Consider the following 26,624-nt stretch of genomic DNA (forward strand, 5'->3'; position numbering starts at 1 on the left):
AAAAATTTACTCATTTTCAAAAATCAAAACGACCTAAAGAAACGAAATGTGTATCGGCCAAATGGCTTCGCCTCGATTACAACGAATATTCGGCTGTGAGTAAACGAATAGACTTTGTCATTAGAAACACCCTCGACGTAAGGCAGATAACTAGGAAATAAAAACATGGCTACGAAAATATGATATAATTTATATCTCAAATGATTTAGTTCCATGATTTTAAATCATTTTATCAATCTTTCAAGTTGATCTGTTGTGTGTATTTTCTGAACGAGTATTTAATGTTTCAGAAATGAAAATGTTTGCTTGGCGGAAAAACAAAGTGTCACTCTCGCCTCAAGCTTGTTAATTCACAGCTTGGGTAGTCACGCGGCTTTCAATTCGTTAATCCAGCTTTGATTAGCACTTTTTAAAGTAACCAGGAAGTGACATGTTTTTACTCATGTCAACTCACGATGTTTTATTTGCCAATTAAGATTACAATTATTATTGGATTAAAAGATAAATGCATGTTGGTTAAGAAATAGGTATAAATTGAACTGTTCTTTTACCGCACTTACACTAGAATCAATCCTAAATCCATAAAATAAATTAGAAATAAATTAAAATATTAAAACCAAAACTACCTAATCTAACAACAACCCAACACACACAGCTCCCATAGTTCGTCCTCCACCCACTCTTGGTATTCATTCCAAATCTCAAAATTTCAAAATTACTATATAAGCAACCCCTAAAGCCCCCCTCCTGGTTCCCCAAAACACTTTTCCCCTTTTCGGAATCACATTAAATGGCCTGGCCGGGCCCGTGTGCGACATATGCTTGCAGTCGGAAAGCGCACGTTAAATCTCCAATATAAGTAAGTAAGTACTGTGATGTTAGATGTGTGAGGACAGGTACTATACATACTTGTTCTTTTAAAACTGTTAATGTAGAAAATGTCACCTTCGAGATGGGACAGAGTCCAAGGTTCGAGACAGCTTTATGTATTTTTTATCTCGAATTCGAGATAAGCAGGCACATTGATTATGTATTTACAGAGAAAGACGGTCGGGACCGGTAAATAGGTTCGAGATATCGGCACATTCGAGATAACGGAGTTCGAGATAACGAGGTTCGACTGTTATTCATTGATAAATAAAAATGTCTCCTCGTCCAACTGTCAACCTGTTAACTCTGAAAAGAATAATTAAAACTGGATTTGATGTTAACAGCGAATGTCGGAAGTTACCAACTCGTTGTGAGGGTCCTTTGGGGGTTCAGTGGCCCAGACGTCTGCGGCCACGCCTTTCGATGTGCAGGGATGTCTAGAGAAGGACACACCCAACAATCTTGATCTGATCTTTGGTTGGTCAGCTCAAAACACGGGTTTCACCAAAGAGGAAAAGTCTTCAGCAACCCATGCTTGCCGTAAAATGCGACTATGCTTGTCGTAAGAGGCGATAAACGGGATCGGGTGGTCAGGCTCGCTGACTTGGTTGATGCAGGCCAGCGATCAAGACTCGATTATTTACAAACCGCAGTCATATAGCTGGAATATTGCTGAGTGCGGCGTAAAACAACAAACCAAACCAAACCAACCAAAGTGGTAAAACTCGCTGAACCGTGTTACTTTAGGCTTCTCCCTCAAATTAAGCTGCCACACATTTACACCACTGTAAACTGCCCAAAGTGGTGTTTAACATTAATAAGAAAATCCGCAGTTGACTGTATATGGACGAAGGATTACGTTAAATAGGGAGGTAAACAGTATGAACCCACTGTATATTGAATACAGTATACTTCTGGCATAAAAGGCTGTATATAATCTAGTGAAGTTGTTTTGTTGTTGTTGTTTTGTTTAACGCCGCACTCAGCAATGTTCCAGCTATATGATGGCGGCCTGTAAATTATCGAGTCTGGACCAGACAATCCAGTGATTGACATCATGACCACCGGTATACACAATGCGCATCAACCAAGTCAGCGCACCTGATCACCCCATCCAGTTAGCCTCTGAACTTAAGACGAGAATCGGTTGCTGAAGATCAATTCTAACCCAGATCTTCACGGGTAGGTGTGATACCTGATCCATTTTTATGAATTTTCACCGCTATTTCACCTTTGACCCCCAATAGTACCTGGGGCCTATTCTGACAGTAGTACTGGTACAGTACTGATTTAATGCTAGGCGATCACACAGACCCTGAAACAAATATATTCAATAGAGCCCATGCAAGTCTGCAATGCGTGTAACAGTTGCTGTAGTGTCTGGGGTGACGGACCTTCCATCGAGGTCATCCCACAAATGATCTATGGGGCCAAGATCTGACGGTGTAGAAGGCCGTGGAAGGACTATTTTGTTTTGCAATCTGTAGATACAGTGGCACGAATAGTATGTGGCCTGGCATTATTTTGCTGGAACGTTGCCTTCTGACGACCAAACGTGGGAACAATGGAATGTCGTAAAACGACATTCCTGCAGCGAAAGCTGCTAAATTCCCCCGTACGTGTGTACAAGGTTCGATCTCTGTCCGGAGGGTATGCAGCCCCCTACAACACGACACTGCATCCATCAAATCGGTCAATGTTTGACGCAATTTTGGGCAAAAATATTCATTTGAGCGTCTGTAGACACGCCGTCTTCCCATACGACGTTGAAGAAAATACAAACGCGTTGCCAGAGCTGTATTCCAGATTCGAACGTGTTTGCGCCATTGAACCCGTCCACGTCGATGTAGTCTCAGACATTGGCCCAAATAGAGTCCGCCGACTTGGGAGTCCAAACTCTCGCAATCGATTGTACCGACAGTGATGATGCGAGGTCCGCCACTTCGGGGCCGTCTTGCGTGGAATTGTATTGCTTATATCTACACTAACGTTTGTTTGTTTGTTTGTTTAACGCCGCACTCAGCAATATTCCAGCTATATCACGGCGGTCTGTAAATAATCGAGTCTGGACCACACAACCCAGTGATTATTATCATGAGCATCGATCCACGCAATTGGGATCGATGGCATGCATCAAACCAAGTCAGCGAGCCTGACCACCCGATACCGTTAGTCGCCTCTTTCGACAAGCATAGTCGCCTTTTACAGCACGCATGGCCTGCAGAAGACCCATTCTACCCGGATCTTCACGGGTATCTTAACTACCGACGTGAAATATAGACTAACACTTTAAAATAAATGTATTTCTTTTTAAAAGAACCTTTCCTCTTCTGCTGGAATCAATGATATTATATTTGGTCTAGTTCGATCTAGATTAGCCTAGGCTTTTAGTAGAAAAAGTATATTATATACGCCATATATGTGTGTGTGTGTGTGTGTGTGTGTGTGTGTGTGTGTGTGTGTGTGTGTGTTTGCATTTTTAATCCATGGAGTAAACAGTGGTTAACAATGTTTAAATACATTGCGGCATTTTGGTAAGAGACCAGCATTCATTTTTAATGTTCAAGAGCTCAAATATTTTTTCCAACATAAACAGGTGCTCAATTTCATGGGTTTTTAAATAAAGACAATAACGACTTGTATTCGTTGAAACGCTTATCAGAAAGAAAAGGGTACATTAATATTTGTTTCTACAATGTGAGGAAGATCTCATGTTTCAGTAAAACAGAGGCTTGGTTATATTTTTTAAGAAAAAGTCGCGCTCCCCCATTCTTTGTCTTGTCCAAGAATCCAAGACGGGGTGACATCACAAACATATTTCTTTTTATATTTAAAGAACTTCATTTCCCCGTGCTTTTCTCTACCATGTGTGGGATAATAACCCAGATCTTCTCTTTGAAACTATAATAATGAGCGAGTGAGTTTGGTTAGCGCAGCTTTGAAATTAGTACAGTTATATCACTGCGTGTCAGCTTGATGTGGAAGCAAAGCCTGAAGGGGTGTAGGCTTTGACGTTTACGATTTTGGTGAAACATACAAACAAAGGTTTGCGCTGAAAACCCCAGAAGCATGATCAGGGCGGATAGTGGATTCGAACCAACGATCACAGTTTCCTCGTACGCCCAAGGGACGCAACCTTGCAGAGCACATAGCGGCACCTTAGTACGACTGGGCCACCCAGCACTCCATATGACGAATATAATAGCAAAACAAACATGTTTTTTTATACATTTATTGATATTTCAAAATTTTGTACAAAAGACGTAAGCATTTCCAGTCACGACTCAAAAAGAGAAAGTCTGAAAATTAAGGCATTATATTTCAAACGCGACCATTTGAGATTCGGGAAATTCTATTGCATGAAAAAAGGGTGCTATTCCTTTATGAATGATGCAACCTCATAGCCCCATTTATAGCAAATATACATCGTACCTCCCTAATCACAATGGACTCGTCTGTTTATAAGTCTACAAGCTAGCACCAGTATTTTTACAAGAGAAAGGTCGAACTGTAGTCGTGTGGACGGAAGGCTACGCTACTGCGCATGCGCATCTGGAAACATGGCTGAATATGAACCCGTATAGACTACACACCAGTGATCGAACATGGCCGAATCGTTTTTAATTTAACATTTGTCATACATATCGCCAAAACTTAAAACTCGCTTATATTTCTCATGATATTATGATGATCATTGTATAATTCCCTCCCATAAATGTTATAAGGTATATAAAATGTGTACGCTCGGTCTTATGGAATGATACTTTTGTTTTTTGGCTATGAAATAGACATGTTTCTGAGAATCTCCAGATAACAGGTGCGTCATGTCGATTTCAAGATACGTCGCCACAGTAGCGCTATGACTACCTGATTGATGAAATCGACTCAATAAATAACAACATCTCACAAGCTAGATACATACGATGCAATGAAATGGGTTCTAAGGAGAGGGTATTGAAATATGTACAACCATTCGAAACGTCAGATCACGTGATGTTACTTCACAAAAGGCGAAATCGATGGTATAGGTAGACTCCAGACACTAATCGGATCAACACACATGACGAAGGTATTGCAATGGGATCCCTATTCACAGACGGCTCAATGAAATGTACATTGACATGCTGTCAGTCTGGACCGGGCGTGATTTTTTTGCACGCGAAAAACCTTTCACATCATTCTCCACCAAGCCTCTCTATCGTTGATACCAATTCACGTTATCTGTGACGTCACGTCATGTGCGTGCAAGGATCTACGGATCACACTGTTTAAAGGTACCGCACACAATTTTAAAATAATCACAACTGCTGTCGATAACTGTTTCCACAGTTGACCGATTTGGTCCACAATATAGTCAGGTGGTATTGCATGCACAAGTTGCCATGGTAACGAGGCATTGATGTAATATTATCCTTGTTCGTTGGCACACAAATGACACGCAATGAAGATGTCTGCTGTTAGAGTTCCTGCAACTGGCAATATGCTCTGCGCTTTAATAGCACCAGTGTTCTAAATGTCAGAGTCCAAGACTGACGCTGCCCTCTTGATGATGATATTGGGTTGGAACCGCCCCAGGTCGGTGGGGCTTAACTGTTTATCACCATCAGAGGAAAGATCGGAAGGACCTCTTATCCAATCAGATCTCATCTTTGAGCATATGCGTGGCAGGTTCTGATAGGTCAGTCTGAAAAAAAACGAGTCACGTGCTTTACAAGATGAACAAACTTCATTTTATAATACCTTGTTTCCAATTTACTAAATTACAAACACTCCGATACAACGCTTCATCGCTTACATGTACATAATTTCCTCCATCTTGTGCTTCTTTACGTCATAGAGAGAACCTGAATTCGCCTCTTAAAGGTAGTCATCGACCGTTCATTCCTAGCATTACTTGGTTGATGCATGTCATCGTATCCCAATTGTGTGGATCGATACTTATGATGTCAATCACTGGATTGTCCATACTCGATTACCTACAGACCGCCGTCATATAGCTGCAATATTGCTGAGTGCGGCGTTAAACAACAAACAATGAAACAATGAATAGTATTAATGATTATTCACCTAATGATACACGTGACTACGTAAGGGTCACGCCCATCCTCCTGAGAGCCAACATGGCGTTTATTGCCTTCTGCCACTTCCGCCTGTACACGAACTTGCGCAAACGCTTCTTCGAAAGAGATCTCTCCGGAATATGACTTTCTCGCTTTACCGATCTCTGTGGAGGAAAAAAACCCGCATAAAAAACATATTTTTGAAAACGATAATGAAGTCCATAGTGTCATAATAATTGTAGAGATGAACTGAATATATGTTTATCATCCAGGGTATAATACCTGGTAATTATCCTGGCAGAAAAGAGATTTAGTTGCCTGGAAAACAGAGGATGAATCGAGGAAGATTGTTCCATGTAAATTGACACACTTTGAGTGAGTGAGTGAGTGAGTTTGGTTTAACGCCTCTTTTAACAGTATTCCAGTTATATCACGGCGTGTCAGCTTAATGCTCATGATATTAATCACTGGATTGTCTGGTCCTGACTGGATTACTTACAGACCGCTGTCATATAGCTGGCATATTGCTGAGTGCGGCGTCAAACAACAAACAAACAAACACAATATTGTTCTGTCACGTTAATGCGCGCTAGGCAGGGTAACAACAAGCACCACTTTTTGTGTGAACTTTGGTAAGTCCAGCAACACCACGTGTTTATGAACTGAAGTTTGTCATGTGTAACAACACTTACCCTTAGCCACTGGTGCTCAAGACATTCTGCTGCCGACATTCGTTTTCTGAAGCAAACAAGAAACATATTAAATAGTTACATGACAAGTATTCAGCCTTGTTATAAACATGAACACTACTTCAGTATTCACAGTTTTACAACAGTATTCCAGTTATATCACGGCGTGTCCGCCTCATGTGGGAGGAAAGCCCGAAGTGATGCCGAAATGATGAAGGCCATAGAGGTTTACTACTTTGGTGAAACCCACGGGTATGGTGCTGAGAAACAACAATCAGGACGAATGAAGGATTCGAACCCACTCTGCACAATGAATTCCGTGCCTAAGACCCTTCAGATGTAGAGGGAGTGAGTTGGGTTTAACGCCGCTTTTAACAGCATTACAGTTATATCACGGCGTGTCAGCTTAATGTGGGAGGAAAGCCAGAAGTGATGCAGGTCTCAGACGTTTACCACTTCGGTGAAGCCCACGAGCATGGGTATGATGCTGACAAACCTAGAAACATAATCGGGGCGAACCGGGATTCGAACCGACAATCATATGTTTGTGGCGTGCCCAAGGGACGCAACTCTGCACAGCGAATCGCGGCGCTTTAGACGACTGGGCCACCCGTGCCCCCTATAAAGGTAGAAATGAACTAGGTGACAACACAAGAGTTAAACTGAAGTCCTACTATATCCCTCGGGAAACACTTAACGTTAGATACACTGACACGGCTTTCGGCCTTGTGTCGATTTCCATCTCTGTACTTTAATCGTGTTATCAAATGACCGATGGGGTATCCATAGGGTATATGATTGTAGCCACGGTGACCTGTTTAACCGCAACTTCCTCAATTAATCACTGTTATCAGATTGTACGGGATACATACAAATAGCAGACACATTATTGGGAATGGAGGATTTATAACGTGGCTGACCTATCCCACGCCTGACTTTGATTCTGTCGTTTTGCGTCGTCGTCAGCAATGTGACATCTTTGTTAGACAAACCAGTGGGTGAGAGCATGAGAATGGGTACCATAACAAACAGTCATCCATGTCTTCATGTATTTGCCTCAGAATATCAGCTTGACCCTAACAAGGAGATTCATTACGAATTCAAGGAAATTATAACCAATAACTGATATTTATTTTCAGCTATTAATTGTTTTTACCTTCGATCTTTAATAAGAAGTTTCGATATGAAGTCTTTTGCCTCTTTGGATATACTGTCGAACTCTTCAGCATTGAAGTCCCATTGAGCGGTGGTGACGTTGACTAGCGTCTCGGCCTCGGTGTCGCCCATAAAGGGAGATAACCCCGATAACCTAAAATGAATAAAAATGTGATAAAACAATGCATTCGAATCACATCAAGTGGCAATTACACACACTCTGTATAAAAGACACGCACACAGATTGCCAAGTTACATAACAGAGCCAATATACATTGGTTTCCACCGTAGTTAATATTCCAGCAGCGTTGCAGACCAGGAAATACTCGAGTCTGGGAAAAACGAATTAGTGGTCGACATCATGAGCACCGATCCATGGTCGACGGACAAAGGTTTGTTTGTTTATTTGTTTGTTGTTTAACGACGCACTCAGCAATATTCCAGCTATTGGACGGCGGTCTGTAAATAATTGAGGCTGAACCAGACAATCCGGTGATCGACTGGCATACTTACAAGACATAACATATGACTCCAATGCTCCACATATCTGTTGCATAGTTGATAGGGTCGAAATTTACAACTTCCGGCGCGACGAACTCTGGTGTTCCAAACAATACCCGGAGATCTTCCTTGGGACAGAACTTCCGGGCCAGACCAAAGTCAATGATTTTGATTCTGTTTCCCTCTCGCGTCAGACAAAGGATATTCTCGGGCTGAAACAAAAAAACCTTCGTAAGGGCTGATGCCTTTTTGTGATATCTTTGATAAATAATTCTGTATTACTGATATGACTCTTAAGGTCTCTATTATATGATTTTGTTTGACGCTAATGTCCTGATACAACAGATATTTCATAGAATCCTAAAAGTAATCGAGGCCGGATCGAGCCGTTGATGGTATGAACATTAACGGAGGTCATGTCACGATGGCTAACAATTAGTCAAATTACACACGGTCACCTTACTGGTTGTAAAATTACACTATATTTAAAACGGTATGATGTGCGTCTTAAAAAAATGTTTCAACCTGCAACAAATTCAAAACAATTCAACGCATTCTCTAATCATTTGAGAGCTTTTAGTCTTGAAACTCGACAGACTCACGCAACAGTTAAACCATATGAGAATGCCGTTATACAACCGAGCCAATAGACCCAATAGATAATGCCAAAGGTGTACGCGGGTTATTTACACATCTCAAAAAGGAATCACAACATACATTAAACCCAGTGTGCAAACGATAACGCCAAATTCTACGAAAGAGTCTCCACGCTATCAAAATGTCAAAGGGAGACGTCCTTGATATGGGGCAGCCTTCTTGTCATAAAACATATACACCGAGCACTACAATGAATCAGCGATGATCTTCCAACAAACAAATCGTTGTCTGCAGCATTCTGAAGGTTATGCGAAGCATGTTTACTCGGACCACCCGATCACATATTCACATTTATGCCTGGAGCCCGATGACTATGAAATGATGTTCTGATGAGCGGAGAATGCCAATACTTCATGAAAAACATCCAATCCTTCGTGGAATACATCTGACGATGTTTTCGTAGCATTGACGTGGTATTCCACGGGCATTCTGCATGGGGCCGCGCGTTGCATCTGGGGTGGGGAGTCACGCGCGATCGTAATGTGTTCTACAGAATCACGAATTACTGACCGTCTGACATTTAGATTCCAACATGTGGAGCCAGCGACTCACATGGTGCTCTCCAAGGACCAAACTTGGAAACAGGCAACTCTGGACATATCTTATGATTTCTTATGCTTATGGAAATATTTTTGTCGATTTTATTTAGCTACTGATAATTGATAAACACTATGTATACAGTTATTTACTTGATCAAATCGCATAATATCATTTTCAAGATTTTCTCAAATTTTGATACGGCATTCCATATCAAGCATACGCTTTGAAATGTCCTGTGTATAAATATTATATCCCTGATAACTTCAACAAAGGATATTTCATCGTCATTTTATATTTTGATAGAAATTATTTGATCCTCAAATTTGATTAAGATAGAAATTAAAAGATTTTTGGTTTGGTGCAAATATGCATATTGAACGAGATCATACTGTTTGAACTTTAATAAATTCATGTTAAAATTATTGATAATTTAATACTAATTTTGAAAAGATTATCAGCTATTTCGTGTTACCTCCCTTTCAGTTCAATGCGTAAGAATGATTGTTTTTATAGGTAAAAAGCCGTAAAACGTACATTAAATTTATTAAATAAGTGTTCTACTGTATAACATGTAAATTTTAATCATAACGCTTCGATTAAAAATTGTGTATGCAGAGCACAACAGCTGCTATGTACGTCAATGCCTTGCAGAGGTGGGCGTCATGTTGGTAGGCAGCATCCTCCTCCACAACATCAACATTAAAAACAGGTGTATGATCCCGCATCTTCATCAACAGCCAATCATAACCGAGAAACAATAACCTTGGAGGTCATGACCCCGTAGGCACAGCCCTAGTAACGCCGTTCACGTATGACGTCATTGCCTAGCAACGCGTATGTGCCTGTAGGTAGACGAGCGTTGATAACAGGTTTAAACATGTGAGGGTGATATTTATGACAGGGAAAATACTAAACGTTTAACATTATGCTCGTCGGGCCCACAGGAAACCTCGCGCACCGGTCTAAAGATTTCCATTTGTGATAATGGCGTTTCGTGAACGTATATATATATTGCGGCAAGTCTCAGTTTAAAGTGATAGCCTCACACAGAGTTAAACTGAACGTGGTGAAGCAACATATTTTTCAGGACGTCCTACACAGTAGCGCAACTATTACGTAGAACAAGAAGCAAATGCTTAAACTTTGAAATGGTTAAAAAATCGAATTAAAATATATAAAAATAAAATTTAGCATGTTCTTTGAGTCCTTTGTTAAAGTTACAAGATCTTTGGTTAAATTGACCACCTACCTGTGTCAAATTGTCGTTGATGAGAGTTCGATGTTGTTGTGTTTTTTTAGGATATCTGGGTTTGATCACAATGCTCAAACTGTTTTTCAAGGACGTGGTAGGGATATGTTTTATATATCTCTGTTTAAGATATATTGAACGGGCCTGCTTGTGTCTGGTCTGTGTTTTATAGGTGTAATAAGGGCTTAAGAAAACAAATACTGTATCATGTTTGCTTACATTATACTTTCCCCAAGCTTTGCTCAGCCATACTACACCCATGCGTTAGTGGTGATAGAAATATGTCCCTGCTTGCGATAAGAAGATACCCAAAGAGGGGAAAATTACGTCATAGCTCATCTCCGCTAACGTAAACATATAGTGTGTCACATAACGAGGCTCTAAGATAAATACCTGTCCTAAATCTTCCGTAGAGGAAGATATGGCGGAGTCAGGTCGTATTTTAACTTTGATAGTTTTCATATCTTTTCCTTGGCATTATCGCGTTGCCTTGACAACAAGTATTGCCCTTACCTTCATGTCTAGATGTAGTATGTTCTTTGAATGCATGAAGCCGACCCCTTCGCAGATCTGTCGGAGAAACATGACACAGGCCTTCTCTGTCAAGATGAAGTCGTCGTTGATGACGCGCTCAAACAATTCGCCGCCGTTGATGCTGTGGGGAGAAAAATAATGTGAGCGAATGAGTGAGTGAGTGAGTGAGGTTAGTGCCGCTTTGAACAGTATTTCAGTTATATCACGGCGTATAAGCTTCAAGTGGTGGAAACCCCAATCGATCCGTATCTTAAACGTTGACCATTAAGTAAACGTCCGAATGTAGGTGATAATATAATAATAGTGTCGTGAAAATATCATTTGATTTCAATATTTTTAAACGTAAACACTAGGATGTACACCATGTAAATACGAGGAGCGGAATTATGTTTATACCACCATAAATGCAAAAACACGTATTGGAGTCAATTCTTGATGATAATAATAATATCAATAATAATAATAATAATGATAATAATAATTAAATAAATAAATAAATGAATAGACAACAATAACACACTGATTGTTTACACATTAAGACACACTAAAGTGTTAACAATATAAATCAGTGGCATTGTACGGCGTGATAATGCAGCACAAGCCACACCCATTCTAGTATCCGCCATTGGAAACAGTAGTCCGCCAACGGGCGTGGCTTAAAAACAGGTTTATGGCGATATAAACGTAACGCACTTTGATTGGTTAGCCAATCAAATGTCAAGGAATCACTTGCAATTTATTTATATGGAGTTGTCTTTGTCATCAATACTTACAGTTCTAGAACGAGACAGAAGGAGGTCTTGTTCTCAAACGCAGCATACAGCTGGAGTAGGCGGGGATGTTGTAGGGACTTCATAATGTCCACCTCGTTGGCGATGTCCTTCCTGTCGGAGGCACAGGTGATGTCGATGAACTTAGCGGCTAACATTCGACCTGAACGTTTCTCACGGCATTTCTTCACCTCGCCAAACTTGCCCCTGTAATAAATGTACAGTTTCGCCATTAGTCCTTGTCACAATAAATAATATTTTTCCCAGACTAACATTTAATCTCGGAAATAAATTTAAGATGTATAAAATCCGTATAATATATAATTGAAAGGAGACCAGAGAATGTCCTGTGAGTGAGTTTGGTTTTACGCCGCTTCTACCAATATTCCAGCAATATCACGGCGGGGGACACCAAAAAATGGGCTTCACACATTGTACCCATGTGGGGAATCGAACCCGGGTCTTCGGGGTGACGAGCGAGCGCTTTCACCACAAGGCTACCCGATGGCCCCCCTTGCTTCTGAATCTCCTCAGATAATGTTCGGATATTTTGGGGTCCGAATGAAAGAATATAGGACACCATTGTTTCAGTTTAGAAAAACTGTTTGCATCAGCTTATCTGTTGAGATATGTATTGATTGTTTGACTTCATTCATATCTTTTACACTGTGTAAATTCTTTAAAAAACTATTTAATTATTCATTCGTCATTTGACTTACATGTTCGCATTAATTGTTTACTTCCACAGAAATAGCACAAGGAGGGATCAGAGGCAAAGGTTATTCATAGTACCTCAAATACACTATTCATTTCCGAAGCTTTTCACATTGCCGAAATTAGTTACACTTCACATCCATACATTCACATTCCTTTCAAAGATATCTTTCAGTGGCGACTATTTTCAACTCAATCTAAACAGCTGGCAGTTAAAAGTAGCGCCAATTTGTTTACAGATGTCAAAAAGTAAGATCCAAGGCTCCAAGAGCCCTTCACATGGTCCAAAGATGTATCTGATAACTATCACGCCAGTCATTTGTTCACAACACAAGATGGCAGCATACGCGTCACTTCCGGTCACAAGACCATGTGGTGAATGATCTCAGTGTTTCGACGGGACAGCCCCTGGCGCCATGTTTTCTTTTTCTAGCCATTCTGATTGCTTATCATACATTCTGAAATTTTCAACTTCACCGTTGACCTGTCTTCTGATATGAGAAGCCAAGGATGAATGCCCTGTGTGTTTTAATCAAGCGGCATGAATAAGACGCTGGAAAACACGACTCCAATGGGTAAATCTCGACCAGACAATCAGTCTGGCAAGTCGCCTTGTTCAAATTGAAAATTGCAGGTCAAAACCTCAAACACAGCATGGTATTATGATCCGCGATTAGTATCTTCTGAAAACATATAACTCCCGAATGGTAAAAAGCGTTTGTCCCATTAGACACCCATATCTCTGTTGTTATAGCAACTACAAACGTTTATTTAATGTACACAATTTAATGTTCTTGTCAGCCTTCTTTCGCGTACAGAATGAATGTTACATCATACAGCAATACCTAGATAATCGCTACGTGCTACAGCCAAGTACGGTTTATTTGACCCTAGTGAACGAAAGGTTTGTTTGTTTGTTTGTTGTTTAACACCGCACTCAGCACTATTCCAGCTATATGACGGAGGTCTGTAAAAAATCGAATCTGGGCCAGACAACCGAGTGATTGATATCATGAGCATCGATCAAAACAATTGGGATACGATGACATGCACCAACCAAGTCAACGAGCCTCTTACGACACGCGGATGTTCACGGGTGAACGAATGGTGTTTGCCCAGGATAAGTGACTAACATCATTCAAAGGCGAGGGCTAAAAATCCGTATTTCCTCGTAACTTGTAGGTTCTTCTTTGTATCACATAATGTAATTACGTGAAAGAAAAACGCATGAAATATGAATCCGACGGGGAAATTCACTGTCTATTGTTTAGATGACGGAATTCAATCAAAGTGTGACGTCATGAACAATGGATGACGTCATACGGTATTGTTCTTAGCAATGAAGCAATGTGAAGTCCTATCACTTCAACTGAATACTTGGCACTGAGAAAATCACAAAAATACAGATGGGCAAACATCGGAAAGATACTACACCTGATTATTCTACCCATGCCCGATATGTAATGGGTAATATTCGTTGATATTTAGCAGGGTGTTATATAAGCTATACTTACTTTCCTAACAGCATGTCGATGTGAAATTCATCAGTAACCCATTTGTCTTTCCTGATCTGAACTTCTTTCACCTCAAACGGAAATTCATCACCTGAAAAGAAAAAAAACGCATTTTTTGTCCATATTCCAGATTCATACGCAGCCAACAGCACTCATGTCCGCGATATTGAAACACGTGCTATCAAAAAGTCAGGATTTCAACTTGATTAATCAGGGGAGATGCATCGCGACTTTCCGTCTGCTTCATTAAAAAAAAATCCCCTTGATTCATTACTGCTGTTTGTTTGCAAAACCTTCTCATTAACACATTTCCACGTTCATAAGCATACGAAGCCGACATTCCAAGTCACGTTTTAAGCTTCAAAGTCGGATTCTAAGCTTCAAAGTGTTATAAGTTTGTGAATCAACGATGTGACGCAGCCCATGTGTGCTTAGGCATGAGGTCAGCCGAGTGAAATCAAACAGCATTGTCTTAAAGTAAACTATTTGTCCTTCTATTAATGATAAAACCAGAGACCATATAATCTATTATATGGTCTCTGATAAAACTTAAACCACTTCGTGAGAGATTGCGATGCTAATACGGGGGTTTAACTTTGATTAGAACCCTTCATCTAATTTCATGAGATGATCAAAAATATTGCGTTGAAGATGATCTTGTTTGTTTGGCAAATCCCACTGAAAGTTCATGGTCATTGTCAGCTGAAAGAACGGTCGATGGCTACAAGCGTTTATCTTGACAGTTGCAGCTTAGTAAATACCACAACTTTCTTGTATTTGCTTGGCTATTTGAACAATAAATAACAACAATTAACAACAATTCAACCGGCTCTTCTCAGGTATTATCCGTGGCTTTCATTGCTGTCGAATTTGGTTGGGAGAGAAATACAATTAGTTCTTGTCGAGAACAAGTACTGTCTGTTTACACTCTCAACATTTGACCAAAGGCTTAAGAAAGCTCAAATGATCTTTAAACAAGCCTTGACCCATCTGGTTTCGGGAATAAACAACAACGCTGATGACGTAGAACACACATATCACATCAGATAATGGCAGCCTGTCCATATAAGCAGACATCTTGCGCTGTGACGTCACAACTCTCGCAGATTCTCACAAACATCAGAGTTTCGCTATTTGGAATTTCAAATGATGGTCGATTATAGGCTGGGGTTGACAGTGTGGGGCGAAAGCAGAGTAAATAATGGCCCTCTCCGACTCATTGTATACATTTGGAAGATTTGTGAAGGTCGATCAGTGGCGCCGAGACCAATTAACAAACGGGATAAATTCTGACTGTTTCTCCTTAAGTTTAGCATGTAAAGATCTTACTGATTGACATGACAAACGAGGAGCACGTCACAGAAACAGCCCAGTTCATGATATATACACGTGTATGGCGTATGCACGTGCACACTGACTGCCCTATGTGGACTGAGAAGATACCCCCAACCCCCAACCGATCAGACACCGTTTGGATAAAGTTAACTGGCCTACTACGTACTTGATTCTCGCCTTTGAAAATATGCGTTCTTGAAATGTAGGTGAGGTGAAATTGGGATTTACGTCGAGTTCAAGATTACTGCACTTATATAGCGACGTGTATGCACGTATATGTGTGTGGCTGCTTGTACTAGTCTGGACTGGTGTCGATTTTATAGCGCTAGCCCACTGAGATACCATGCCGCAAGCTAAACATGTATACCCCACTCAGACACAGTATACTGACTCAGAGCCTACCTGTCTTTATTTTAGCCCCTTAATACCCAGCACCAGGCAGGGTAATAACAACTACAATATTTTAAAGTCTTTTGATCGAACCCCGGACCTTCCGCTCTAAGGGTGGATGTTCTACCACTCGACCACGGAGGCCGTCCCTCTTGAAATAAAAGCAGAAAAACGCCTATCTGATTCGTTTTATATTTCATCATATTGCTTTTTGCATCACCATTTACCCATTTCTATCTTAACATACCTCCTGTGGGTTCACTCTCATCCACGTGGACTTTAGACACTCTTCCCCGGTTCTCCATAGCGCACCTGAAATTGGAAAAAAACATCATATACATATGAACATTCCCATTGTGATAGTTTTACTCAGTTTAACAATTTCATGCAATTCACTGCCCGTTTTCAGGTACAATATTTGAATTCGGACAGGCATTAATGAATAAGGCATCAAATAACATACCGATTTTCCACATAATTCGCAATGTATTCAAATTTTAAAGTTAAGTTTTATTGTCTATATTTTGATAACTTACATATATTAAACTTATCTGTGTGCTTATAGTGTTATTGATGTTTTGTTCTCCATTATTAGTAATTAAACAGTGATTAATTTTAAAACAATTAGATTTAACTGACAGTAATCAAAACTAAATGAACCAATAGTAAGTAAACGTTTTTCTCTATTTAAGATTTGGCATATATGTTTTTAACATCTACACATCGTCGACGTCATGTCAAATTCTTTTAATGACGTCATATTGGTAACTGCTGTCTGAAATAATGGACGTTGCATCAGCAATATTTTAGACTCAATTTCAAGACCCTTATTCCAAATCAGCTGATGGTTGCGGTTTCCTATGAATTAAATCTCTAGTTGTTAATTCCAAGCAAAGGCCATGAAAAAATGTCATTTGAATACAGTAACACCTTAGCCTATCCTCTCCTTTGACAACGCAGCCATGTGCCTGAAGTCCTGTATGTGACTCCAATGTGCACAGTCGCTAATCAGAGGCTTCCAACCACATTCCAATTTCTCTTCGATGTGTGGTAGATTATCGCCCGTGTGTTAAGTACTGGCGGTAAACTCCGTGACAGGTGGACGTGATTTCGCGAGATTTGCACTCGAGTGATGTCTCCATATGAAACGCAGTGTACCAGGATCGGAAGTCCAGAACCGTTCGCCGGGACTCGGCCGGACTCATTCACAATTTGCTTTGTGGTTTGTAGTGGGAACGAAACAAGGGTATTTTAAGTGTTTCAACCTCGGCGGTCATTCATAAATCCCTCGGTGGTCAAACACGTCGTGACCTAATCCTGGACCCTGTGTCCGGTCTCTAAATAACGCTGACCCTGCACTAGGACACACTGACCCTTACTTCCTTTGTCAACAGGGCAAGTTTCAAAGGTCGTTTATTTTCATCTACAGCTCCTTCGGTGCAATTTTGTGCAATTGTAGAATAATCAAACAGACTTTTTCTTGAAAAAATACCAACGGAGTAACACTCTTTCACGATTCTTAAACAGTGATGTCAATACCCCGTCTATCGTGGAAGAAAATCACATTTATAGTATATCACGTTTATGGGCTCAATTGTGTGGAATAGCATGATAGATCTTACCGACTAAGCTCATTCCGAGTGGGTTCTTACAAAATAAGATAGTTTTTATCCCATTGTAAATCCTCGGGCACGATTCGAGCCATCTCAAAGTGCTCAAACTGTTTATCCAATCGATAATGAACTTTACCCAGTCATGTGAAGGTGTTAAGAAACATGTGCACACATCTCCACTTTAGAAACTGCGAGGACAAAAAGTGCCCCTAAATCATGTGCATGGGAAAAGTCAATACAAACATATACCACTTCTTGTCATGCGTTAATCAAGTTACATAAGGACACGCATCGGGTCTACGGGCGTCTAGCCAAGTACAGACAGATCTACACTGCAATACAACAAACATGACTGCTTTCACCTAATTGAAATCAATTTGCTATGTCTTTCACCATGGCGTGTTATGAAAGAAAATATTAGTATAGCAAACATTTGACCACGAGTGATCAGAGGTCGAAAGGCGTATATAAAATACGTAAAGAATGCTGATATTTATTTATTGTGGATGTTTCGTTTATTTGAAAGCTTCATATATATTTTCATTCTGGTGACGGACGATTTGGATAGCAAGAGGGGTCGAAACAGGACCAAAAGTTTGGAATTCCTTGATGACGGCATTCCAGATAAGCTGACATGCGAGGCTGCCTGTTGCTCCCGTCCGTTGGTTCTTCGCGGACCTTGATAGATAAACCACATGTTTTACTTATCAAGACTGTTGGTTTGAAGGGAAGGGGGCTATAGGGGAAGTGGGGTGAACAGAGGTGTGGGGATGGGGGTTATAGGGGAAGGGGGTGAGCAGAGGGGTGAGGATGGGGGTTATAGGGGAAGGGGTGAACAGAGGTGTGAGGGTGAGGGTTATAGGGGAAGTGGGGTGAACAGAGGGGTGAGGATGGGGGTTATAGGGGAAGGGGGTGAGCAGAGGGGTGAAGGTGGGGGTTATAGGGGAAGGGGTGAACCAAGGGGTGAAGGTGGGGGTTATAGGGGAAGGGGTGAACAGAGGGGTGAGGATGGGGGTTATAGGGGAAGTGGGGTGAACAGAGGGGTGAGGATGGGGGTTATAGGGGAAGTGGGGTGAACAGGGGGGTGAGGGATGGGGGTTATAGGGGAAGGGGTGAACAGAGGGGTGAGGATGGGGGTTATAGGGGAAGTGGGGTGAACAGAGGGGTGAGGATGGGGGTTATAGGGGAAGTGGGGTGAACAGGGGGGTGAGGGATGGGGTTATAGGGGATGGGGTGAACAGAGGGGTGAGGAGGGGGGTATAGGGGAAGGGACGCGTCTGGTATAGCTTCAATGTTTTCAACCAATGGACTCGAAGGAATTCTGTTAATTATCTCGGTGTGGTTAATTAAAGACACTGAGGAGGGTTTATGTTCGTTTCATCATCTTTTAAGATCAAGATTATCATCATTATCATGTTCATCATAATCAAACATTTGTTAAAGTAGTTATAATTTTGGCCATCATTGTTAATATTAATACCATGAACATTAAAATTATCATGATAATTCTTTTGGTAAGCATCGTCATAATTACCATGACAAACATTAATTACCACGTATTGTCATCATTATAAGTGTCATTGCAGCAATAACTTATAAAGGAACATCGCGTTGAGGTCAAGAGACCGAACCTCTTTCAACAATTGATTTAATCTTTTGTTTCGGGGAACAAAAAAGAAAAGAAACATCAACTAATCCCTACGAGAACTATCAAACGACGTTTTTGCCAGTCTCAAACACTCTCATTAAAGATTCAACCGAGCTTCAACCGTCCTCCGCGTTCAGTGTTTGAATTTGGGGGACTCTTGTCTGTTTACCTGTAATCAAGGTGAAATGTACAACAGGTATGACACACGCTGAATCAACGCTGACATAGAACATCGGTTTGCTATGTCAATATAAACTGACGTCCTGGTTGTCAGAGCTACACAGTAACACGGTGAGGTGTTTCATACTTCGGATTAACAGTCTGAGCATGGAGTGCAGACATGAATACAAAACCACTGAGGCGATGATAATGGCCTTTTCTTCGTTAACTAATTTAACAGAGTAATCAAATGCGTCCATGGAGACAGGGATATATTTGAAACCTAACATTCAGTTATTATTTCTTTAGGACAGCGTCTCGGGCGTCTTCTACGTTGTAGAAGTAACACATAAAAATCAAGGTTTACATGTAAATATCAAAAAAAAAAATTAAAACGTCGGAGTGTGTTGAGGGGTGTTGATGACACACACACACACTCAATATAATGAGGTGACGTAATCATGTCCTTGTCTTTCTTACTCTCGCAGTCCAATGAGGACCTCTGTTGACCTTGGTCATACAGCTTTAATGGAAACGGTGAGACATACGTTTGGTTTTCTTTCCTATTCGTAAATTCTGCAGATCGAAACAAAATATTCAAATAACCCGCTTTTTTTAAGGTTGGTCTTAACGTTCAACATTATTTTCTCTGTTGGAGTTATATATTCTGAAAAATACCATTAATAAACTAATTACAAAGGGATATAAATATCTTTGTTGTATTATTTGAATCTATATATCCGACTATGTTTATAGATAGATCTATCTTTGTGGATTTAGATATATCAGAAATATACAAATCCGTTTCAATAATAGCTCTTCAGATATTTTTTAGTAAATATATATAAGAGCGAGTGAGTGAGTATGGTTTTACGCCGCTTTTAACGATATTCCAGCAAACACAAGAAATGGGCTTTTCCCATTGTACCCATGTGGGGAATCGAACTCGGGCCTTCGGATACCCCACTGCCGCTATATATATATATAAGAACGACATAGCTAACAACTGATATTTGTAAGAAACAAAAGTATTACTTATTAAGAATATTGATATGAGGAATAACAGCGAGTTAACTAAAACTAGACCCCATCTTTTTTCATCGAAGTTATGGAACGTTAACTACTGACCCTAACAGATTTTCACTTGCCTCGGACAAACAGAGAAGGGGTCATGTCCAATCCTCTGACAATATGAATACATATATTATGATACATAAACAACATGGATATCATAAAGTAAGGATACCCGTATGAACCATATACAAAATACAAAGTACACAGCTATACCTTAAAGTTTCTGGTAAATCATCCATTGCCCTGTTGACGGGCCCACGGTGTATTCACCTATACGCCAGTATACAACTGTGCCTTATATAGTATGTGGCTTACACGGAGACGTGCTGACTGCTTCTCTATAAGCACAAACAGAAGTTCAGCGCACACTAAGGTACTTATACATTTCCGTACCTGATCAATATAACCGTAACATGACGTGACTTGTTCATCAACGTACAGACACAATTAATTAGGAGTTAACCCCTTGTGGCTTAGATCGCATTATGACTAACCAACTCTTTTTTACGTTTGATACGTCAAATTAATGTAACGCATGTTTCACGTCATCTTCATATAAAGACTTTTAGATTGTTTGATATCAAACAGTTTATTCAATGTTGATGGATGGGGTGATCGATTTGATTGGTTTTGGGTTAATCCAAGTATTCATTCTTTAGATACGCTTCAGTGAGTTCGGTTTGAGCTAAAGTGATTCTGTGAAACTTTAACTCGTTCCACGTGTTTTAGAAACATGAAACACGAGCTAAATCGATATTGAAGCATGAATATTTTACTGTCTTCGCTGGTGCATTGAGTAAAGTCGATGGAATTTGCATGTTTTTTCCACAGGATCAGTTCAATCCATGAGAACACAACCTGGGTTGACGAGGTACGTGTGTCTACAGCTAGGTATTGAACAACAAAGGACCGTGTCGACTACCTAGATTCGTGTATACGGCTCATTTAACATCCATTCCACGCCATTTTACATTTTATGACGGGATTAAGGAATAATCTGCTTAAAATTATCGAGATCACTGACTGCGAGCGGGACACACTTTTAATAAGAATGCATATTTCGAATAGTCGAAAGCAAATAATGTTGGGTGTTTTCAAATATGTTTTGTGGTTTTATGTTGGGAGGTTAAAGTCAGACACTGAAACCGGCTTGCGACCCCTTCCCACTTTTTTTCAGACAACTTATATTTTAAAAGTTAACTGCGTACTCGGCCAAGTTACTTCGTTGCTTGGGTATTATCTGCACACCCGCACATGCACAGAACCTACCACAAGAAACGGTCTATTTCATTTTCAAGACGCTAACAAATATATTCCACTTTGAAAATGCATTGCCTTATGAATTCAACACAAATGATTTACCGAATGAGACGGGTATAGTCACAGATCTGTTTGGTGTATTACCCATTCCATTGAATGCACAGATCAAGAACACTTCGACTATAATAGAAACCATTGAGGCAGCGTAGCATAAAGCCTCTTTATTACCGCAACAGGCCGTGATGCTTATGGGAACGGACTGTTGTTGACTGCTAGCCGACCCATGTAAGAATACATTTTTAAGATAAACTGTTAAGGATTGACAGCATAACACCGCTGTCTGTTGAAGCGTGTTTACGAAGGTATTCCTTTCAACGTCCGAAGTTGATATACCCTTATAGAAAGCTCTGCGAGCACATCAACGCATATCCGTGGTCGCTGAAGTACGTAATCGCAATATGTTCTTTTCACCATTCGACCAGACGGATAACACCTTTGCTACATACATGAGTACGTTCGACGGGCTGCGCATCGTGCATACAAATACTGTTGTACATTTCTTTCTTATCCCATTTGAAGTAAGCCTCATAATGGATATGATAATGTATGACTCATCGCACATCCTCTTTATAATACGTGTAACATTCCTCCCATGTAATAGCTGGCCATTATACAGGGAGTGATACAGCCGTGGTATAAATACCATAATTAACGAGTTTCTGTAGGATCCACTACCGTGTTCGATATGAGTGATCTGTCGCTAATTACGACGTCAATTGCTGTCGTATTGCAAAACACATCGTAACATTTACAAACTGGCCCAACCTCAAATGATCTTAGCTGCGAGAGCCGTAAATACTACGCGTCATCGTCGACTAACGAAACTCGACGACTACGATCGTTTTGTGTGGCGTTTTGTGACAATTTGCAATAAAATTTAAACTGTTCAAAATGACATACATTTTAATTATGTATTTCAATAATAATATATGCTTAAACGTTCATGTTATATATACTTAGTACAAACTTTGCAGCATCCTCATCAGCGGTTTGATGTTGCACTTACACTGACTAAACGGCCTTTTATGTTTAACTGTCTATGCTAATGAAGGGGTTAAATTCAGACACAGATTCTCAAATTCCTGTCGTAATCTGTCGAAAAGGCGTAAAGCTTAGTGCTTTGCCTTCATTTGACCTTTAAAGGTGAGTGACAGAACGTGATGTGAACGCAGATTTGTAGATGACTTGATGGGAAATGTACATCCAATGGTAAACTGCATCAGATCGGTGATGGGTATGATTGACATGTACAAGTATTTGTAACTGACCCCAGTGTGATATAGTATCGTTATAAACACACAGTGTATACATGTACAAGACTAAGTGTTAACCGTGTTTAATGAACCCAAAGTAGACACATGGATAACAACTTCTTTATTTACTGTAAAGGCCACGTTTAGGTACAGATCCTTATACCGTTGTCAAGTAAAAAGAACTTGTTATCCACAAACTGTGTCTACTTTGCCATCCGTCAACTTCTAAGTGATCGTTATCAACAATTTAATAAAAAAACGTACAACGAACTTTAGATATGCCTTTATACCAATATTTATCATGTTAACTCAATTTTGCATGTAATACATAAGTACTTAATGACGATTTTCACCATACCCTGTATCACAAAATGATATTATAAATACTACGTATCCGTGATTGTGCATCGCTAAAAATTGATACATCTTGTATCATTATAAAGATAACCATAAGACTTAACTGATAAAAATATTAATAAAAAAATTTAACTTTTTCCAATAGGTCATTATCAACAAACATCATCCAAACCATTACGAAAGTAAATATTGTGATTTTTTTTTCAAAATGTTCATTTTAGGTGTGTAATTCGATAAGAAAAAACACTTACTTCAGCTTGTAGAAACAAATATCCGTAAAGTCATTTTCGGCTTCAAGATTTTTATCACAAACGTCTGGCTGAGCGTAATGTCCCATTGTTTTCTGCTCTCTGTTTGACGAGTTTCGCTATTGTACATCCCTTTCTCGCCGCCTGCTATCTGGTGGTTTCTATGTGCCGCGCCTTCGTGTAAATGACAGTTTCTCAACGTGCAGTGGTGAAAACAGCCTGACGTAAGCCTCTGCTATGCGGAATGTGTGTGAGGAATTCTGATTGGCCGAGTCGTATGACCGTCAGCCAATCAACATCGAGATAACATTGCCGTGTCGGTTTAAGTTGAGGCTTATTTGTTTGGTCGTTCAGTGAGTCTTGGAGATATTTATTTGTAATCTTTCGTTGATCTATGTTAACATTTCAAGTAGGGCTGAGCTTGAACAGATCTTAATTACAACAGCTTTAACAGCTTTAACAGTGTTATCTCTAATGGCATTAGCTCAATATAAATATATGCATTTTAAACCAAAACGATTATATATGCATTTTAAATATATGCATTTTAAACCAAAACGATTATGCTAAATCAAAGTAAAATGGGTCTAAATTGTTCAAAGTTCATTGAATAATCTTCAATAATAATACTGTTAAATACCCCTATCTATTATTTTTTTAAAGCTTGAGAATCGGGTTTGTTTAGGTTGAGTGCAGTAATTGCTGAATTTGTTGCACATGATCCTAGATCTCCGTGGAAAACAGGCACCAATATAATAAACCCATGTATGAATGGGGGACAGTTTATACAGTATTCAGGATAAACATATTCCATATATGGAAAGCGAACGTACCCGGAATGTATTGACTGCAGATATAGCCGTCACTATGAGCCACTAGGTCAGAGATTTCAATCAACAGGAAGTGCTCCACCTGATTGATTCTGATTTATTGAATGTTCAAATACCCGACACATATTTCACAGGCGGGTCGGGAATTTAAAGAACGCGTCGTAGTGTGGACGTGGCGATAAAATATGTCAAACACGTATCTATTCAAAGCTGAAATTGACAATTACCTACTCTCTGAGGCAGGTAATTGAAGGTAAGAATGAACAAATTTGGCTCAAATGTATGTCAGATTCAGGGCAAGTAGAGACAGACAGACCCATGGTGTGCTGTTATGTACGCGATTGTTAATGTCATATATATGTCGTGGGAATGAATCTAACGTTATAAAGGGAGCATTAACATTGAAACCTGCTGGTGTGTATTTCAGCAGGTATGAAATTGACAACTGGCGTTGACGGGGCGTCATGGTACTGGGCCACGCAGCGTGTAAATCAAACAGCACGAGACATCATTGTTAATTTCATGTGATATCAGTAAGAATTACGACATGGGGTACATTTAAACGAAAACAGAAATATATTGGCCAACCGCAAGCTGTTATTTCATCAGCCCAAATAAAAATTCAATCATGTATGTAACATGGCTTCATATTATAGTATCAATATGATTAAAAAAAATAAAGCCTTTTTATGATGTCAACAACTATGTTTTAAGGATTAAACACTGCAAAAACGATAATTCATTATCTTAAATAACCATATCATAAATACTCTCTTGTCTTTTACTTTAATCTACTCATAATAATCCCCCAAATACCGATTCATATCAAATAAGTGCATATCATACTTAATAATAAATATGTAATATTCAACAATAAGAAAAAAGTTAGTTAAAACGCATGTTCGTGTTGGAGAAAAAGACATTAATTAATTCCCACTGTAAATCTAAGCGACAAAACTCTTTCCATATTCATAAGAAATGTGTGCTGAAAGCAGAGTCCATTGTACGATTCCCACCGGAGACAAACACATGCAAAGGCCAGTAAATTGTTCACATGAAAAAACCACGAGAACATATGGTACAAGTCAAAATAGGGAATTGCATCGAACACCATTTTGGTCAATGATGCGTTAAATTTGGAATTGTCTTCTACATGTCTACAACAACAAAAAACGTTCGTTAAAAACCTGGTTTTTTTTAGAAAAGACATTAATGTATTTTTACTGTAAACCGTGCACCTGTGCAAATGAATCCCATTAACAGCACACGATTCCAATCATAGAAACTCATTTTCCCGTCCCCACTCAACATTCTCACACATGTGAAATGTACGTCTATGATTATGTTATGTCATTATATCTACATTTTGAAGCGGCGTCGAGGCAACTGCGTTCTCCGCCCACTCCGTCCTACATCGGCTACTACGAACGCCTCCTTACGACATGTACAAAGTGTTTCATAGAGGAGAAAATCTATTTTCTGCATACTTAAGGATGTTATAGAATTGCGCGCGATATTTTCTACTGCTTGCAGGTAAGATCAATTAAACCACCCCACCTGAGTTTTCTTACAATACAGGTATGCGGACAGTGACTCATCCGTGTCTTGTGTCAATATAGAAGTTGGTTGTGTGAAAGAAACTATTCGATTTTCTAAACACCACCGCCCTGTCCCATATCGACCTACGTAAAAGGGCTACATCACTGTATTATATACAGTATATATAATGTCTCAGGGAAATAAAGGGTATTGATTAATTCCCTTCTAGTTGAATAATATTTTATTGACGCATTAACTAATCTAAAATTAAGACTAAATAATTACGACATAATCATGCGAAATCTCTCCTAAAAGCAGAGTCCCTTGTACGAGTCCCACCATATCAGACCGCCTCCGTGGTCTAATGGTAGAGCGTCCGCCCGGAGAGCGGGAGGTCCGGGGTTCGATCCCCAGCCGCGTCATACCAAAAGACGTATTTGTTGTTACCCTGTCTGGCGCTCGGCATTAAGGGGCTAAAACAAGGACTGGTCGGCTCGGAGTCAGTATACTGTGTCTGAGTGGGGTATTCATATCTCAGTGTGCTAGCACTATAAATCAGCATCAGTCGGGACTAGTACAAGCAGCCACACACACATACACGTGCA

The 26,624-nt window shown here is 39.9% G+C and overlaps 1 protein-coding gene across 5 annotated transcripts in view; it reads right to left on the reverse strand.

Annotated features, from left to right (window-relative positions):
• Positions 1-4,745: 4,745 nt before the first annotated feature.
• The window catches only part of LOC139462272 (myosin light chain kinase, smooth muscle-like), a 102,640-nt gene continuing 80,761 nt past the window's right edge, over positions 4,746-26,624 (reverse strand). For 4 of the 5 annotated variants that reach the window (XM_071243870.1, XM_071243869.1, XM_071243867.1 and 1 more), the window contains 9 exons: positions 16,226-16,290; positions 14,254-14,344; positions 12,029-12,232; positions 11,235-11,376; positions 8,288-8,487; positions 7,776-7,928; positions 6,623-6,668; positions 5,938-6,094; positions 4,746-5,554 (listed from right to left, as the gene is read on the reverse strand). In XM_071243870.1, the coding sequence (XP_071099971.1) occupies positions 5,954-6,094; positions 6,623-6,668; positions 7,776-7,928; positions 8,288-8,487; positions 11,235-11,376; positions 12,029-12,232; positions 14,254-14,344; positions 16,226-16,290 (1,042 nt within the window). In that variant the 3' untranslated portion in view covers positions 4,746-5,554; positions 5,938-5,953. Of the gene's footprint in view, positions 5,555-5,937; positions 6,095-6,622; positions 6,669-7,775; positions 7,929-8,287; positions 8,488-11,234; positions 11,377-12,028; positions 12,233-14,253; positions 14,345-16,225; positions 16,291-23,653; positions 23,853-26,624 lie in introns of those variants that run through there. The other variant, XM_071243865.1, reaches the window with a different exon arrangement.

The sequence above is a fragment of the Haliotis cracherodii genome, unplaced genomic scaffold (genome assembly GCF_022045235.1).
Source record: "Haliotis cracherodii isolate W230 unplaced genomic scaffold, xgHalCrac1.p SCAF_15, whole genome shotgun sequence".
Lineage (NCBI taxonomy): Eukaryota > Metazoa > Mollusca > Gastropoda > Lepetellida > Haliotidae > Haliotis > Haliotis cracherodii.